The 18,040-nt window shown below is 47.6% G+C and overlaps 2 protein-coding genes and 2 long non-coding RNA genes across 13 annotated transcripts in view; 2 read left to right on the forward strand and 2 right to left on the reverse strand.

The window, feature by feature from the left end:
• Positions 1-469, reverse strand: part of LOC111940129 (uncharacterized) — a 3,287-nt gene extending 2,818 nt beyond the window's left edge. The window contains exon 1 of the long non-coding RNA XR_015279470.1: positions 333-469. This is a non-coding gene — a long non-coding RNA (uncharacterized LOC111940129). The remainder of the gene's footprint in view (positions 1-332) is intronic.
• STRADA (STE20 related adaptor alpha) lies at positions 452-11,838 on the forward strand. 10 transcript variants are annotated; one of them, XM_086864175.1, is made up of 13 exons: positions 550-626; positions 941-1,020; positions 2,241-2,298; positions 3,224-3,252; positions 6,427-6,529; positions 7,021-7,142; positions 7,259-7,367; positions 7,483-7,606; positions 8,057-8,228; positions 8,799-8,903; positions 9,052-9,293; positions 9,962-10,004; positions 10,401-11,838. In XM_086864175.1, the coding sequence occupies exons 2-13, from the start codon at positions 985-987 to the stop codon at positions 10,551-10,553; spliced, it is 1,296 nt and encodes a 431-aa protein (XP_086720301.1). In that variant the 5' UTR covers positions 550-626; positions 941-984; the 3' UTR covers positions 10,554-11,838. The 10 variants fall into 10 exon arrangements, with proteins under 10 accessions (XP_086720307.1, XP_086720305.1, XP_086720306.1 ...); XM_086864177.1 differs by having other exon boundaries at positions 557-626; positions 941-996; XM_086864178.1 differs by having other exon boundaries at positions 611-690; positions 941-996.
• An 824-nt stretch (positions 11,839-12,662) lies between these two features.
• Positions 12,663-18,001, reverse strand: RNF113A (ring finger protein 113A). Its single transcript, XM_086864188.1, has 10 exons — positions 17,874-18,001; positions 17,426-17,502; positions 17,201-17,305; positions 16,143-16,250; positions 15,757-15,866; positions 15,461-15,567; positions 14,889-14,978; positions 14,178-14,271; positions 13,251-13,357; positions 12,663-12,794 (listed from the first exon to the last, which is right to left on the reverse strand). Exons 1-10 carry the CDS (start codon positions 17,974-17,976, stop codon positions 12,715-12,717), a joined length of 981 nt encoding a protein of 326 aa, XP_086720314.1. The 5' UTR covers positions 17,977-18,001; the 3' UTR covers positions 12,663-12,714.
• LOC147649236 (uncharacterized) lies at positions 12,780-16,001 on the forward strand. The gene is made up of 2 exons (XR_015279471.1): positions 12,780-12,828; positions 15,864-16,001. It is a non-coding gene; the product is annotated as an uncharacterized LOC147649236 (long non-coding RNA).
• Positions 18,002-18,040: the final 39 nt, after the last annotated feature.

Here is an 18,040-nt window from a genome sequence, read left to right on the forward strand (position 1 = left end):
TCCTGTCCCTGTTCCTGGGAGCAGATCCCAAATCCCCCCGGCTGTCCCCTCCTGCCAGGGACTTGTGCAGAGCCAGAAATTCCCCCTGAGCCTCCTCTGCTCCAGGCTGAGCCCCTTTCCCAGCTCCCTCAGCCCCTCCGGGGGCTCCAGCCCCATCCCAGCTCTGTTCTGTTCTCCAGCCCCTCAGTAGAATTTTAAAGTGAGGGGACTAGAACTGCACACAGCACTTGAAGTGTGGCCTCACCACTGCCTGGCACAGCGGGACAATCCCGACCCTGGTTCTGCTTCCCAGACGTTTTGACAAACAAGGTGCCATTTGCCTTGTTGCCCACCTGGGCTCAGGTTCAGCTGCCTGTCAACCAGCACCCCCAGCTCTTTTCCACTGGGCCTCTTTCCAGCCCCTGCCCCGGCCTGCAGTGCTGCGCGGCTGCATGTGGCCCAAGTGCAGCACAGGGCGCTGCCACCCCTCGCCCCTCTAACGGACCCAACATGGCGCCCGCTCCTTCCCCAACGCTCGCGGGAGCTCCGGCCGTGACGTCATACGAGCGCGCCCGCACGTCACGTGTCAGCGCGCTGACGTCACGCGCAGCGTCTCCCGCCGGTGAGCGGCGGCCGCAGCCTGAGGGGTCCGTAAGGGGCCGGGGGGTGGAGCGGGGTCCTGCGGGGGCAGCGCGGGATGGCCCCGCACGGGTGAGGGCCCTGAGGGTGTTCGGGGTTGTCGCTGCTTTGGGGGAGCTCCGGGTAGTTCTTGCCGGAGTTATCGCTCCCCTGGGGCTGTCCTGGGACTGCCGGGCCCGGGGGGAGTTCGGGGGTGTCGGTGCTTTGTGGGGGTACCGACTGGTGCTTACCAGGGTTACCGCTCCCCTGGGCCCCTCCCGGGCCGCGGGGCTGAGGGCGGATCGGTGCTCGCTGAGGGGGTGACGTGCTCCTGTGCCCGCAGGTGTCCCGCCCTTTCTGCTGCGTGTGTCCCACAGCGGCGGATCCATGTCTTTCCTTGTAAGTAAACCCGAGCGCATTAGGGTGAGTGTTGAAGACTTTCCAGCTTCCCTCGTGTCTCGGTAGAACGAGCCTTGCGCTTGTGCAGAGTGGCCGGGCCTGGAGAGCACCATAAGGACACAGGAAAACTGCTTATGGGGTTGATGACAGGAGATGTGCAACCAGCGCTGGTTAAAAACCCTGCACTAAAGCCTCGCACAGGCCCTGCATCTCCTTGGGGTGAGGTGCAGAGCGGCTGTAACGAGATTTGTAATGAAGAAAAAGGGCCATAATGCTGGTTATTTTCAGTCGTTCTTTAAGTAGTCTCCTCACCTGAGTCACAATTTATAGGGTTTTTTTTTCCTTCACTTTGCCTGCAAAGCTAAACACAACAGCTTTGTTTGATTCTGCTTTTCTGAATGAGGAAGTTTCCTGCAGCAGAACCACTTCTTATTCTTTCAAATGCTATCCTTACAAGTTTTGAGTCATCATCACCTAATGACTCATTGGTGCTTTCTAGGACCGGCTTCCCGTGCACTGAACAACTCAGCTGTTTATTATTTTGCTAAGTAGCAAATTCTACTATGGGGATGTTTGTGATTGATGATTTAACTTCATGATCAGCACTCTGCAAACTTAAAATCTCCTGTTCTATTGTATCCTATGTGTATATATATGTATATTATTATCTGAACTGCAGTATTCAATAGTAGTAGAAACACTTCTCTACACAACCTAATGCTTGCTGTGAATTTCAAGCATGAATTCTGGAGGAGAACAACAGCTTTAGGATATTTATGTTCTAATTGTGCATTCAGTCAATATGAATATTCAAATATTCAACAATAATTGAATTCTCAAAGATACCCCCTCTTTGTAAATAGTGAAAGTTTTTTAAAACCTATTACACATAAAACCCCAACTTTTATTTGGCTGTATGACGGGGTTATGGCATGCTGATTATTTTTGCTGTATGTGCATGTATAAAAAACTTGTTTGAATGATTTAAAATTATATTAACTTTATTGCAAGTGCATGTTGGTTGGGAATAACAGCAGCACCTGTGTGGTCGCTGGGTGCACGTTATTGGCAGAAAAAGGGAATATCCTTGTCCAAAGTAAGGATGTCACTAGTGATGCAACAAATCAATTTCAGACCACAGTAGAATTATTGAAGTTTGTTTTTTTTTTTATTGTAAGGTAGGGAAAATAAATTTTTCTCTAGGTGGAATAACTGATTATGTGGAGAATTTTTATTTCTTTCAGCGGTGGGTGTCTGAGAAGTTTATTGTTGAGGGGTTAAGAGAGTTCGAGCTGTTTGGAGGTAAGTTTTTCTCTTGGTAAATGACATTGCTAGAAATGTTTTATTTTAGCTGTAGAGCTTGGTAATTTGATAGTAAAGATGTATCTTATCACTAAAAGATATGATTAAATTTTGTTATAAATCCAAATATTCAAGCTGGCTAAGCCCAGAAGTTTAACACAGAAGTGTGTAAGATCTAGCAAGTTATTTAGAAATAATTTTTATACTGATAATAGTACTAAATTACTTCTGTGTTGCTTAGCATAACCACTTTTTTTTTTTTTTTTTCATATGCAAAAGATGGATTTGGGGTTTGGGAAAGTTAATTATAGTTTTCTGAGTAAAAATGGATTTTGAAACTGCTGATGGCTCGCTAGGAGCAGGAGCTGACAGGTTTGTGTTCTGCTTCTGCATTACAAAGTTGCCCACTAGGATGCTGAATTCATGATCAATGACACAGGAAACAAACAGAGCATAGCATAGTGTCTAGATTTTGAGCTTCCAGGTGGAGTAAAGGAATTTTTATTACTTTGAATAATATTAGATAGTTTCTTCTGTTTTTAAGTGTCATCTTTGAATGTGTTTATAATCATAGAATTGTTTGAGTTGGAAGGGTTTAAAGATCACCCAGTCCAACTCCCCTGCAATAAGCAGGGACATGACAGAAGGTTAATAATTGGAGTTATAGAAAAAAAAATTGTCACCTTCCATTTATGTCAAATATACAGGCAGTAGCACTATGTGAATCTCTTCGATCCTGTACATGTACTGCGATATGACTAGTGTTGCAGTTTGTGTGCAAATTAAATGTCTCTGTATAAAAAAAAAATCATGTATGTTTGAAATCAAAGAGGGTCATGTAGGGTTATTTACTTAGTTTTCCAACTATATTTTAACGGGTATCTGTTGAACACAACATGGTGAACAATTAATTTCTTTACTCCAGAGCAGACTCCGGGTGACTCTCGGAGAAAAGTAAGTGATTTGTGCAGGCTGTGGTGCTGTGGTTCATTGCATGGAGATTATTCCTTGTGGAAGTTTGATTTTTCTTTTTATCTTAGTTAAATATCTCATCTCTATATTTAGCTCTACAAGTGTGGAAACAGGTTTCACCCTGGAGTGGAGATTTTGGTGTGTGGTTTTCAAACTCTATGTGACAACTCAAAATTTTAAACTTAATCTCATGGATTTCTATTTGTCATTCTCCTCCTGCAGCCCCTCAAGGGTCTCTTTTTGAGGTGATTTAGTTCTGATCCTTCAGAGAAGGAAAGAAGAGTTTAGTTTTATGGAAGTTCTGAAAATCACTTGTCCTTTAGGCCCTGATTGCTCACTGGCTCGTTCATAATGAGCACGTAACACATAAAATACCACAATTTACAATGGAGTATCTTAATCTAAACGATTCCCCACGTCCCCACACCGCAGGTGTGCAAGTGTTGCTCTAGTTTGAGCTAATCACAAACAGGAATTAAGTGTGATTTGATCATAACTCTGTCAATTCAAGCTGCTTATAATTGATTTTTGTGCCAGTGTCTGTAATTTACTGGCACAAACAAAGCTCAAAATAGGAGATGTATATGGAATGTTTTGTATAAAATTGACTCAATTCACGCCTTTTTTTAAATTGCTGAGTGTTAGACATGCTTGGCTGGAAGCAAATTGAGATTAGCATCTGTTTTGTTTTTATCCAAGGGTTTTCTTGGGCAAAGACACGCTGATTCTCATTTTGATCTTTTTATGTCTAGATAAAAGCCTGTTTTTTTCCACCAGGGCTGTAGAAAAGGGTTCATAATTTGGAGGGGGGGGGGTGGGAGGAAAATTTTTGTTGCTTATGCTGAAGTGAGGGAAAGGAGTGAGGAGGTGGAGGGGAAGACAGCAGAATAAAACTGATGTTGTCTCTTCCTAACTCAGATGAACGTCATTTGGCAAATGCAGATCCTTGCAAACATCACAACTGATTTTGTTATGGCATTTATACCAGTAGTTGCCTTTCAAAGATTAATTTCCTTTAAATCCATCTCCAATTAAACTGGACTCCCAAGGCAAAAGCCAGCTCTAAATGAATGTCATGCCATAAAGCTGGTCATATGGGACTTCATTTTGCAGCTGCTTTTGACCATACACCAAAAATTGTCCTGTGTGAAACCACTGAGGAGCTTTTTTGCAGTATATCATAAATGACATTTCAGTTTAACTTTATTTTTTTAAACTGTTGTATGATGTTGATAAATTTCTGGTTGAGCTCCTTTTGCATTAACTCTGTTATTGGTCACTGCTGACATGAGGAGAGGTGAGTGAAGACCTCATACTGGAAGACTTTTCAATAGGGAATTCACAGTATTTTTCCATTACTGCACAGCCTACACCATTAATAAGATTAAATTTGTTTAATTCTTTGCATCTGCTTTGTTGGCTTGTCCTCTACCTGGAGTGACTTTAATAAAGCAAACCACTTACATGTTGCTCAGTGTCTCACCAGCTGTCACCGCTCCATGACTGCTCCCCAGCCTCCTGCTTCCATCTCCTTGGTGGTGCCTTTCTGCTTCAGAGGTTTCTGTCTGCCTGTGTGTGTCTCCTGGCCATCTTGCTGTTGACAGGACTGTGTGAAATTGCTGAAAGAAGTAATGAATGATACAGTTGAGATCAGAATGAACAGGCCTCTTTAGCAGAAGTTTGAAATCCTGAGTGGAAAGTTGCTGCCTGTTCTGAGCCAAGATACTGCACTGTAGTGTTCACTAAAAGAAAGGATCTGGAAATGCTGCTACCAGGGGCTTTAGCTACACTGAAATAGCCTGAGTTGTTTGAGCTGAAATTGTACCAAAGCACCACAAATCTTAATTTTTGCCTTTTCCCTTAATGTAAAATACTTTTAAAAATATTAAAAAAAAAATTAAAAATAGGCAATGTGCTGTTCAAAGCCAGTTGAAAAGGTGGAACTTGGGAAGCATGGTGCTAATTTATTCCCAAAGTGCACTTAAGCATCCCAAGGTAATTTACAGCAAGCTCCTGTCTGTGCTCTTTGCACTACATTTACCCTGGGCTGAGGGTAGAACAGCAAGTTCGTTGTTTTTCAGCTGTCACTGTGCTGTTTCCATCTTTCAGTGATGGAAATGAAAAACGCAGTCTGCTGTTATGGTAGGAAAAGGCACAAACCTTTTCTGCTTCATCTACCATGAGAAAGGTCTGATAAAGGGCATTTGCAGTTGATGAAGAATGAGGTGGAGAAATTGAGTTGGTGTTCCAAATGCCAGGAGGACTTAATGTGCTGGAAATTCGAGATAACTAAAGACGGTTTTAGATACCACATAAATTCTAATCCGTGTTAGGTTGCTCTTTTTGTGACTTTGGATGTTTGAAGGAGTTGGAAGGTATAAAAGAACTTGCAAGAACATTGAAGTTTATCATCTGCAAAATCCCACCAGGGAAGATTTCAGTGTATGTAAATAAGGCAGAAAGCTTTATGTCAGATGGAGTGAGGGAAAGCTTGACAGGCTTGGGAATGCTGCTTCCCTGTGTGGTGGGGGGGTGTTTTTTTCCCTTTTTTTTTTTTTTTTTTCCCAGAAGCACTTAAGCTTTTCAGTTTTTGCTTTCATTTGGAGCTTCTCTTTTCATGCGTGTCTGGTTTTCTTCATCACTTGTACCATTCAGCTAAGCAGCTTCAGCTGTGCTGGGCTTATCCCAGGTGAGCAGCTGAAAACCAGGAGCCACAGGAGCTGCAGCATCCACCAGGAAAGCCAAATGCTACAGTGCAGAGAAGGGCTGTGAACAGCTTCCCTTTGCCTCTGGCTCAGGCAACAGGATGGTGGCACAGAAATATGTCATTATAAGAGAAAGGCAGTTACTGCAAAGCAGAGTTTACACTGTCCTGGGGAATAATATTTGGCTTTATCCAAATATTCCTGAATAAATTCTCACAGTGATTAACAATCTACTTGTTACGTGTTTTGTAACACAGATGTCTGGATCTTCTGAAATGAGGCATCTCCTGAGTTTCAATTGATAAATGACTATTTAAAATTATTTTGACAGCAGTTAAATCCTCTTCTGTATTCCTCTGTTTTTGAAGTGTATGATAATATGAGGTGCAGATAATTTTTCCAGCAGGTGATCTTTATTTCCTTTGACCTGACTTCATTCTTTTTCCCTCAGACAAATGAGGCGAGCTCCGAGTCGATAGCTTCTTCCCCTAAAAGGGACACCATGAGCAACTTCCTGCCAGACAGCAGCTGCTATGAGTTGCTCACTATCATAGGTAATTCTGGAGGGCTGAGGGATCAGAGTCTGCTTTGTAAAGAAAATAACTTCTGCAGATTTGTTGTCCTTTTCTTGATTGATTGCTTATTTTTTGACATTGTATGTCTGCATCTTTGATTTTTAAAATAATATGAATAAAAAATGAGAAGCCAGTCCTAAAGGTTTTCACCTGAGAGGGGCATGTCATGGGTCAGTGATGCTGGGGGTGCAGTACAGTCAGCAGAAACAGCCTGAAACCTGTCCTTGGTGCTCCTAATCACGTTTCTGCCTCAGTCCTGAATTTGAAGGACAGGATAATTCTACTGGCTAGGAGGATTCCTCTCCATGGGATACATGCCAAGGAAGGTGGTATCTGATGGAACAGTTACTCTTTTTTACAAAGCGAAAAGTAGTTTCAGTGAGTGAAGGTAAAGATTATTGCAGGGTCAGGAGGAGTTTCTCTCAGTGCTTCTAAAAGCATTACTGAAGCTTCAGTGCTTTCTCTTTCAGGCAGGGGCTTTGAAGACTTGATGGTTGTGAACCTGGCCAGGTATAAGCCCACGGGAGAGTATGTCACAGTCAGAAGAGTGAACTTGGAGGCCTGCACAAATGAAATGGTCACATTCTTGCAGGTAACACCGCTCATCATGTAAGCTTAGAAGAGGACAGACAGCAAGAGCAGTGCCTACCAATACTGCAGTCATGTTTCTGCACTTACTAAATTAAATAAAAATATCTTCTGTTTTAGGGGGAACTCCATGTTTCCAAGCTCTTCAACCACCCTAACATCGTGCCATACAAAGCAACTTTCATAGCTGACAATGAGCTGTGGGTAGTGACTTCTTTCATGGCCTATGGTGAGTGGAGAGGGGGGTACCTTTTTCTGTTCCTCATGTTCTATGAAAGGAAATTGAAGAGCTGCCATGTCCTTGGTGTTTTTGTTCTGACAGGTGCTGTTTCATTTCTTTCTAGGTTCTGCAAAAGATTTAATCTGTACCCATTTTACGGATGGGATGACTGAACTGGCCATTGCTTACATTCTCCAAGGCGTCTTGAAAGCACTTGACTACATCCACCATATGGGCTATGTACATAGGTATGGAAAAATACATTGGTCATTTTCCTTCTGGTGGAGGTTCTTGGAAATAAAACTCAGAGTAGAGCAGAGGATGAATCAGGAGACACAGAACACATTAAGTTTTGTATTACTCTGCTGTTAGAGCAACTCTGTTTGATGCTCGTGGGGAGTGACATCGCTGATCTTAGTAAGCTGCATGGAAGTGGAGCAAACTTATCCCAAAGACCACTGTGTATCTAAAATCATAATCTATAACATTTAGTCCTGCATTTCTCCTCACCACAGAAACATTCTTTGGGAACTTGCAAAGGTGATGAATAGAATCCTGTTAATTGATTTTGCCCAGCATCCAAAGATGGTTGTTAGGTGTCTCAGCTTTCTGGTATAAAGGTGATCAAGTATTGTCCTACGCATTGAGCTGTTTAGTAAGGGCCAGGGAACCTGACTGTTTTTCGCTTTTATCCCCAGGAGTGTTAAAGCCAGCCATATCCTGATCTCTGTAGATGGGAAGGTGTACCTTTCTGGCCTGCGGAGTAACCTGAGTATGATCAACCATGGGCAGCGACTCAAAGTTGTTCATGACTTCCCCAAATACAGCATCAAAGTGCTGCCTTGGCTCAGTCCTGAGGTTTTGCAGCAGGTGTGTTGAAAAGAATCTGCTTGTGTTTAGTGATGTGTTGTATCTGTATAATTTTGTGAGCTCTTGGGGCAAGTTGAAGGCATGTAGGGTGGGAGACATGAGAGAACCTGCAGAGTTGCTTTCTTGTGATGAGTTCTAGTCCTTTCTTTTTATCTTAAAACCAGTCACCCCTAGCAAGGGGAAGGGTACATGAATACAAGGAAAGAGGAGAAGCTAAAGGAAACAGATTTGATGTGGATGCAGAGCAAGTGGGTAGAATTTGATCTAGTTGACTCAAAAGTTAAATTGTAGGCACTTCTAAAGGTTGTCTCATTAACAAAGTGTTACATCAGATGCAAGTTACCCAGGGCAGATGCCGTCCCTACAGGCTGGCTGATTTGAGTTAGGTAAATGTTGACCTTTACTGTGTGTTTTAACATACTGAAAAACCCTCACCTCAATAAAGTAGTCTGTCTGTGGCTGGTACTGTCCAGTTCTAATCATCTGGGTTTGTTGGCTTGCAGTTGAATCATGGGTATTGCCCATTCAGTCACATCCAAGTCCCTGAAGCTACTTTTTCTTTTCATGTAGAATCTGCAGGGTTATGATGCAAAATCTGACATTTACAGTGTGGGGATAACGGCCTGTGAACTGGCAAATGGACATGTCCCATTTAAAGACATGCCTTCTACTCAGGTAAGATTTGCAAGCTCCTTACTGGTCCTTCATCCTGGCACCTGGCACTGCTTTCCTGCTCTGGGCTGTGAGCACAGAAAGGTGTCCTGCTTGCGTGAGTGGGAAACCTGAACTGTGTGTGATGTTGCTTGTGCCCCTGCTCTTCCAGATGCTCTTAGAAAAGCTGAATGGAACTGTTCCCTGCCTGCTAGACACCACCACAATTCCTGCTGACGAGCTGACTATGAAGACGTCCCGCTCCAGCGCAAACTACGGGATGGGGGAGAGCACGGCCATGAGCAACGTGCGTGCGGCCAACGGGGAGCCAGCCCTGCACCCCTACCTCCGCACCTTCTCCACATACTTCCATAACTTCGTGGAGCAGTGCCTCCAGAGGAACCCTGACTTCAGGTAAAGCCAGGTGAAAGCTGCTCTCCTCACCAGGGCTGTTCTAGGGCTGGTTAAACTATGGGAGTTAGTAGACATTGTTTACAGTTTTCTTTCCAAAAGCGTAGTGGAGTGAGGATGTGCTCCATCTGTTGAGGAGAGCAGTCCAGGTGTGTAGAACAAGCAGTGTTAACACTTGGAGCACTTTCTGTATGAAAACCTGAGGAATTGTTTGGCAGCCTTCCTTGGGGGATAAGTGGTGCTGCACATCAAGAAAATAAACAACTTGTGTTTCTGGCCCCTGTGAGACCGTGTTTACCCAGTTCCCATCACTGCAAGTGGCTGCTCTTCAGCCAGCAGAGAGCAATGATGGGAAGTGATCAAAGCTGCATTTTTCTTTTAGAGAGGGCAGTCTGTAGCCATGACAGACTTTTCAGAGGTGCCCTAAAAACTGACTGCTCAGGCACTGTCCTTGGGCAGATGTAGGGGGTGTATGTAATTTAAAGGTTAGAAGGAGGTTGAACACCTTGCATAAAATATTACATGATTGTAAATGCTTAATAAGCAGTGCTACTGCTGAAAAAAGGGAGATAGCCAATAGCTGAGAAATAGGGCAGGCAGGAAGGACCCATGTCTTGTCTTAATCCCACTACCTGACCTCAAGCACTGACTCATTTTCTTACCTCCCACAGGCCAAGCGCAGGCACTCTGCTAAGTCACCCCTTTTTTAAGCAGGTAAGGAATTAATTGATCTACAAGTAAAGCACAGTGCTTTGCTTTGTCTTGCTGTGAGGGTGGGGATGTTGAATTGCTGAATTTTTTGTGATCAGAAAGATTAAGTCAGTTTTTTGACTGTTTGTAGTGCAGAGTGGTGATCGTCACATCCTCTGGGGGAGGTGCTTGGGCTGTTCTTGAAGCATCTCTTATCTAAGGTTTTAAATCTGCCTGTCCTGGGAGCCAGAGCAGCTCTTCCCCTGCAGGCTGCTGAGTTCTGGGGCGAGGCAGTTCCAACTTGCTCCTTAAGGAGACCAGAGGGTGTCCTGTGCGTTTCCTGCCTGTTTCTGCCTGCAGTGCTGGGTGTGGAGCAGCACCTGAGCAGCCCTGTGTGCTCAATTTGTCCTTCCTGTGCAGATCAAGCGCCGTGCTTCTGAAGCACTCCCTGAACTTCTGCGCCCTGTCACCCCCATCACCAATTTGGAAGGGACACTGCCCCAGGACCCCAGTGGCATTTTTGGGTTGGTATCAAATCTGGAGCAGCTGGATGTGGATGACTGGGAATTCTAGAAAAATAGGGACTACACTGAGGAGGAGCTTTCTGGACATTGTAATTTATTGATCCTGTTTATAAAAGCTGATGAATGTTACACACAGAAGAGTTTACAGGTCCTTGGGAAGGAACTTCAACTGCCTGTTTACTTAAGAAGTAGCCTGGATACAAATGGACAGACCTAAGCTGGAAAAGGATCAACCCAAGGAGCTGTGGAGTATTCTGGAAGGTGCAGTGCCTGGAGCCCCCATTCTTCCAGCTGAGCACTGGTAGACCACCTAAGGGGGTTGAGTGAGTCTGTGTAGTTATGGTCTCTATTTATGTGTTTCTAAAAATCACTGGCTTCCTCACAGTTGAGGCTGCATGTCCCTGCCCTTTTTGGTTCTTTCTCTTTTAAGGGTGCCTTAGAGTTGAGGGGAGGTGGGCTGGTTTTAGTTTTGGGCATTCTCTTAGAACTAGTCAAGTTCCTGTAACAGTGTTGTCATAGGGAAAGTTTTAATGGGGGGAAAAATGGATTATATTCTTAGTTACCTCTTTGTGATGAAAAAATGGGAGATCAAAGATAAGCTGACGCCATTCCAGGCACTCCTGCTGCACTGGGCATTCCTCTGCAACACTGGATTCTTCCAGTGTGGAGAGGGTTTTTGAAGACTTCTCACTCGATGCTGACCACTCTGAACTCCAGGTCAGAAAGGGCCTTCCAGCCTCCCCTTCCAGCTTCCTGGGTCATCAGAGCAGTGTGGATGCCTGTACAATGTACCAGCTTTTTTATCCCCTTCCAGCTGAATTTCATGTTAGCTGGGCTGGTTTCACAGCATGAAACACTCTTACCTGCCTGTTCTCAGTGACTTACCCTGACACAGAGGAAAAGTAAATTGATTTTCATGCTGATCCTCTTGCTCACAACTCCTGTATAGAACTGAACTTTAACCTTTCCCATCACCATTGCTTTTCTGCCTTCCTTCACTGACAGGTAAAAGCTGCTCACGTGGCTCCCTGTGGTTCATGGCTGTGTGACTCTGCCCTGCTGCTGTGGCAGCTCTCCCCCATTCCATGCTGTTTGGTTTTTTTGGAGGTGTATTTAAGATGTTTAGTTTGACTTTTTTTCCAAGGACCATGGGTGCTGGAGGTCATCTGCTCTTTACTGAAGCACTGAGTATCCTTGTGTAGGTGCAATTGATGGGAGTAGTGGTGCTGGCAACAGGTCCTTCTTGTGTTTATAAACTATACTTGAACCCAGATAAAGTTTGTTACTCTAGGTTTTTCCAAAACAAATAAAAAATTTCTGAAGTTGTTTTTTAAGTCTGCTGTTTGTGCAGGATGATGGAGTGAATCACAGAGGGTGACAGGCTGGCTGTGTATGCTTGCTTTTACCTCCTTAGTTTCATACAGCTCACCAGTTTATGGCAGCTGTCTTCATGCTGCAGAAACATACTTCAACTAAAGCAACAAGCTGCAAACACCTGCACTTGCTCTTTTCTGCAAGTTTCAGTCAAATTCTCTTAGTTGCAGAGGTGTTTAAGGCCAGGACAAGCTCTACTTCCTCCCTTTGATCAGGTTTGGCTCCTGATTTAATCTTTCTGTTAGTAAGAAGATTGACTGCCTCGCTTGTTACAAAGTCTTACAAACAGGGCTGATTCAAGAGGCGTGTAACTGAAGTTCTGTCCCTATCTTGAAGGTTGGTTCCTAGGAACCAAGACAGGAGGGAATAAATGCACAGTAACTGCAGTGCTCCAGCCTGCTTTCCCATGAATTAGCATTTTTAGGGTTAAGGATGAACTTAATGCAAGCTCATATTTCTATTCCCTGCCCATGCCTGCATCTTGGTCCATGCTCTAAGCTTAGGGCCTTAAATTAACTTTGTTCCATGCTTGCAGCAGGATTCATGCAGAGTCAGGAGTGAAACAGCAGCACTGTGGTCGGAAGCAGCAATTAGGAGTAACTGAACATTCACCCTGCTTCCCCAGCTCGGGGGCTCTGGGGGTAGCAGATGGCTCTCTCAGCCCTTGGAGTCTTACCTGCCCTGCCTTGTGCCCCTGCAGGGCAGCAAAGACAGAGCCCAGCACATGTGCACACAGTTCAGGAGCTGCTGGTTGGACACACAACCCCTGGCTACAGCTGTGAGCTTTCTTTTTCTCCTACAAAAGCTTTATTCAGTTATGTACAAAATGTGTTCTGCTACTGGGGATCCTCTTCATGGTCTGACTGTTGCACCTCTTCCTCCTCCCCTTTGTGTTTTTCCAGTTTTGCCATGAGCTCTGAAAAACAGGAACAGGCATGCTGAGACTCCAGGTACAGTGGCTGCCCCACCCCAGAGCCAGAGGCCCAGGTCCTGTGAACACCCAGGACCAGGGCAGCTACCAAAAATCCCTTGCCTACAGAGGCTCAGCCTGGAGCCACCCCTGTTTGCCAAGGCCAGGCAGGGGCTGTTACAGTCATTCCCTCAGTGCATTACCGACCACACAAGCTGCTGCCTCTGCTCCCATGGCACAACCCCCTCTCCAGTCGTTCCCCAGGTTCCCCACCTGGGCAAGCACAGATGCTCATGTTGCATCTGTGATTTAGTATTTCCTGACACTTGAGCTCTGCTGGCAGCCAGGAACTGTGAACTTTAGCTCAGGGCCAGGCCCAACAGCAGGAAGATGCAGCAGGAGCTGATGTCTTTGCTGCTCCCCCAGAGCAGCTGTGCTCCCTCTCCCACAGGTGCCTGTTACCTTTTGCAGGGTTGAAGACCCCGTTGGTTTGCTTGTCGCAGACGTAGCAGCGCTGGGATTTGCGATAGTGCTGGAGGGCACAGCCCTCACAGAAGTAGTGCCGACACCTGTATGGAGACACAGAGGTCACTGCAAGGCTCCAGACACAATGACTGTGTCCTAGAGTTAGAAACTACTGACTGCTGGTCACAGGAACAGCAAGGCTGGAAATTACCTCCACTATTGAGTCCAACCTCTGCCCGAGCCCCACCTTGTCACCCAGCCCAGAGCACTGAGTGCCATGTCCAGTTGTTCCTTGGACACCTCCAGGGATGGGGACTCCACCAGCTCCCTGGGAAGCCTCTTCCACTGCGTGACAACTCTCTCCATAGTCCCCAAGGGAGGCAAAAGTGAGCTGCAGACAGAGCTTCCTCTGCATCGCTGTCCCCATGGAAGGTGTTTCAGCATTGCTTCACTGATGTGCAGTGACAGCACAGAGCCACCAGCGTGCTCTTCCAGACCCAAGTACCAGCAGGACAGTGTTCAGAGGGAGAAAGTGCTCTCCTCAGCCTCCTCGTCCCTGCCAAGCTCCTGGCTTCCCCATGCTCACATTTCTCTACTCAGGCAGTGCAGCTGGCATTAAGTGTCCAGGAGGAATGATGGCATGAAAACAAAATCTCAAAGTTAAGAGGGAAAGATAAGGTAAATAGGCAGCATTTGTGGAAATCTAAAAAGTGTTTGAGAGCCCTTCCAAGGGGATGCTCCAGATGCAGCTATGAGACTGTCTCTCACAGGATTCCCTCACCCACCAAAAAGCCAGAGTAGACAACAAGCAGGTTCCACCCACAGCCTGTGGGCTGGGTTTGTCTTTTCCTCAATGGTGAAAGAATGACTCGTGAGCTGGATTGACAGCACACATGTGGCTCCTCATGCCAAACAACCACTTACTTGGTGACCACGGGGTTCTTGAAGGAACCTCTGCAGATGAAACATTTGAAAGGCATGTCCTCCTCATCACTGCTCACCTCGTAGTTTTCATCGTCTGCAGAAGAGAAAGCGAACCAGAGTGTAGTGAGAAGAGAGGCCAGCCCACATGTGGGACATGAAATAAGGGGAGAGTGCAGCAGGTGGGATTCAATCTCTGCTGGAAACAATGGAGCTCTGGCATCTGGGTGTTTCAGTAACATGTGTGGGACTGTGCTATAATTAGGGCTAATGAACCAGCAGGTCTGTTGCTCATCTCAGGAGAAAATTCTTTTCTACTTCACCCACTCGCTGCTATAAAGAGAAACATCCTCCAACTCCTTCTGTTTTTTAGACTTTCCTCCAAACCAGCTGCCTCCAAGCTCTGGCTCCAGCTGAGCAGAGAACAGCCCCCATTTGCACAGCAGCTCTCATGAGCCTTGGGCCACAGCTACGTTCACTAAGTGACAAGTGATGTCCCACCTCCTGGGCATCCAGGGGACATAGTCCCGTCTCCCCAGCTGCACACAGCTCACTGCTGGGACCCACACAGCAGTGCTCTCCTTCACAGAGAGCCAGAGGTTTTCTGTAAGCAGCAGCTCTGCTCAGCACTGTCAGTGGTTCCTGGCCCTCAGCTAATCCTGCAGCAGGAGCTGCACAGCTTTGAGCAGACCTGTGAGGGCAGAGGGGCCATACCATTGACGCCGTAGCGGCCTTCGTCCAGCTCCCGTTCGATCTGCCAGCCATGCTTGTAGTCCGAGCGGTCGTGCAGGAATTTGCAGCTGTCTGAGCAGCACAGAGAAAGAGGAAATAAGAGACAGGCTGCAAGGGCAGAGTATTTCCAGGACACCTCATTCCAGGGCAGCCTGAGCTTTGCCCAGCAGGAGAAATGATTGCTCCTTCTCCAGGGCAGCACCAAGCTCCTGGAGCAGGTACAGGATCCCTCAGTGCTGACAGGCTCTGAGCATCATCCTCTCTGTGCCACAGGGACAGTTCTAGCACTTGCACATGGCAAGTGGGATAAGGAACAGGAAAACCCATCCCTCATGGCCTCGGCAGACACCATACCTGTAAGAATGTGGATTACTGGAACATCCCAGGGATCCCTCCCAGGACTCCTGTAACTACTAATGAGAGGCCTTGGGCTTTCAGAAGGGCCAGCACGAATGACAACCTTACATAAACAGCTCTGCACAGAAGGGTCTATGACTCAGCCTCAGCAAGCCCTTTGCAAGCCTGGTGCTCAGCTGCAGACACAAGGCACTCACCCCCGAAGCCGCAGAAGCCGGTCTCTTTGTAGTCCTTGCAGATGTCGGGCTGGTAGTCCCAGCGCACGGTGGCCCGCAGGTGCTCTGGAGCACGGATGGGGCCTTTCCTGAAAGGGGGTCAGAGGGCTCAGCCCGGCTGCAAAGTGGCCCTGGAGCAGGGCCCTGGCCAGAACCAGACACCATGCTGGTCAGGCAAAAGCTGGCAGCGAGAGCAGAGTTCCAGCCCCAAACACCACCTTGGGATGGTGCCTGAGCTCCTCTGTGATCGCAGACCCCCAGGGCTCATCCCAACCAACCTGACCATTCCTGAAGAGGCATTTCCCATCGATGTGTCTTTGGGCTTCACATACTTCTGGTAGTTGTTAATGCCACGGTAAATTTTATCATCTTCCTTTCCTCTCAGCTCCTAGGAAAGCAAGAAGAGATGATTAAGGATTAGGAGAGCTTCATGACATGGATTAATTGTCACCACTCTGACACCAGTCTTCCTTCCCACCCTGCTTTAACACCAAGATGCCAATAAAGCCACAAAACTTCCCTATTTGCAAGGGTTACGCTCCCGGTTTCTTGAACTTCTAGAGAGGACAAGACTCTAACTCTTCTTGGTGTGCAGAAGGAGATGAGTAAAGCACAGGCTCTCGGACTGCACAGCATGAGCTCCTAAGGAGCAAGGCTGACTCACCTCCTGGATTTTCTGGCTGCGCTCAAAGATGGCCTGGGCATCCTTCTCCTTCTCCGTGTCCAGTTCATACACTGCTGTGGCTCCCATGTCTTCTGGGCCAACAGGTTTCTGAAAAGCAAGGAAAACTTGTGGCAAGAGTGAAGGGAACACTTGGACAAGACAGAGCTTGGCTGCCTGAAGGGTTGTCACAGACAAGACATAAGGACGGGACGCACCTGCTTTATCCTTTGGCATTTGCTAGGGAGAATTCACCACAGGCTCCAGCCTAGTGTGTACAGAGGCCAGAATGCTAATTCCCCATTGCTCCCAAATTTTAGCCTGCTGTCAGGGAACACTTATTTTACTCCCTCACACTCAGCCCCAGCTCAGCTGGAAGCCCCACTCAGTTCACCACGTCCAACACTTCAATCATGGGGCCCTCCTGCCCACACACAGGATGTTACTGAGCTTCTGAACCAGCTGGGGGTGGCCAAAATTCAGTTTCAACCCAGTGATCTGGTTTAGATTCCTCTTTAATGGACTGAACAGATACCTATTCTTAGCTTTTTATCACCTCTTCAAGCTGCACAGAAACCAGAGAATAATTACAGGCAGCCTCAATTAAAGACAAATCCAACTTGGGTGCCAAAAGCTTGCAGACTCCCAAAGCTCTCACCTCCTCCCTTCCCATTCTCTCCAGAAGGTTGGGAAAACCAAACACTGCCTCCCTTGGGAGCAGACAAAGATGGTCTAGTAATGAAAACAGAAACCCAACAGTTGAGCAAACCTGATCCAACTGCTCCCTCTCCTGAAAAATCTGTGCAGTGTTGGGCAAGTCCAGTGGCATCCTGGAGTTTTAACTCTCACCTCTAACAGGGAAAGACCAACCTTTAAGGGCCTCCCGTGGAGGGAGGTACTATCAGAATGAACCCAGCACAAGGTGCTTGGCTATTAAGAGGGGACATTAATAAGAAAGAATGTCCAATCCCATGTTTAGAGTGGCAAATTCTGTCTGTGAGGAGCAGGATCCCCAGTCCCACCTGAGTTGACGTGCCAGGCCCCCTGCTGCCCGTCCTTACCGCCGACCTGGTGGATTTGTAGGTGACACCGATGTCCTTGGAAGGATCCTCATCCTCACTGCTGCTCAGTGCGTACTCCGGCCTCTCCCTCGCGCAGCGCCTGGTCTGGTGGGGACGGCAGGGATGGGGGAGGAAAGGCTCCAGCACTCCAGCCTGCCTGGCTGAGCCTGGCAGGCATCACAAGCAGCCCCGGATGGAGCAGGCGCTCCTTCGGAGCTCCTTTACCTTCTGGATCATGGGGTTGGGGGTGTCCCGCCGTCGCTCCTTCCGCACCACACTGCTGCCCTCCTCCCCACTGCTCTCTGCGGGGAAAGCCTGGCGTGAGGGGCCTGGGCCCGGCCTGAGGCAGCCCCTGCCCTCGGCGGGCTGGGGACGCCCACGGGAGACCAAACAATCCCACCCTGGCAGCGTTGTCCAAGCGCTGCTGGAGCTCCTGGGGCCGTGACCGTTCCGGAGAAGCCTGCTCAGTGTCCGACCACCCTCCAGGGGAAGAACCGTCTCCTAATATCCACCCTAAATCCGCTCTGTCACAGCGGCAGGGTCCTTCACGCCCTCGGCCGCATGCACAGCGCCTGGGGAGGGCAGCCAAGCCCCCGGCGTGGGCAGCGCTGGAGGCGGCACCAGGACCTCCCTCGCCTCCCCACCGCCCCGCCCCGGCTCCCCCAGCCCTCACCCCGCTCCTGGTCGCTGCCGGGCCGTTTTCGCCGGCCGCTGCCCGCGGCTCGGACCCGCTTCTTGAACACAAAGCTGCAAACGCCGCTCTCCTCCGCCATCATGTGCCACCGACACTGCGGCGCTGGCTGGAGCGGCGGCCGAGCGGCCTGGGCGGGCAGCGCCCCC

This window comes from Cyanistes caeruleus, chromosome 27 (genome assembly GCF_971803275.1).
Source record: "Cyanistes caeruleus chromosome 27, bCyaCae1.hap1.1, whole genome shotgun sequence".
In the NCBI taxonomy this organism is placed as follows: Eukaryota; Metazoa; Chordata; class Aves; order Passeriformes; family Paridae; genus Cyanistes; species Cyanistes caeruleus.

Excerpts from the sequence above, each read along its gene's own strand:
- STRADA (XM_086864175.1), top strand. The coding sequence starts at position 985 with ATGTCTTTCCTTGTAAGTAAACCCGAGCGCATTAGG. Across the intron at positions 2,299-3,223 it reads AGAGTTCGAGCTGTTTGGAG|AGCAGACTCCGGGTGACTCT; the intron begins GTAAGTTTTTCT and ends TCTTTACTCCAG. Across the intron at positions 8,904-9,051 it reads AAGACATGCCTTCTACTCAG|ATGCTCTTAGAAAAGCTGAA; the intron begins GTAAGATTTGCA and ends CTGCTCTTCCAG.
- RNF113A (XM_086864188.1), bottom strand. The coding sequence starts at position 17,976 with ATGATGGCGGAGGAGAGCGGCGTTTGCAGCTTTGTGTTCAAGAAGCGG. Across the intron at positions 17,306-17,425 it reads CCAACCCCATGATCCAGAAG|ACCAGGCGCTGCGCGAGGGA; the intron begins GTAAAGGAGCTC and ends CGTCCCCACCAG. Across the intron at positions 15,867-16,142 it reads GCAGCCAGAAAATCCAGGAG|GAGCTGAGAGGAAAGGAAGA; the intron begins GTGAGTCAGCCT and ends TTGCTTTCCTAG.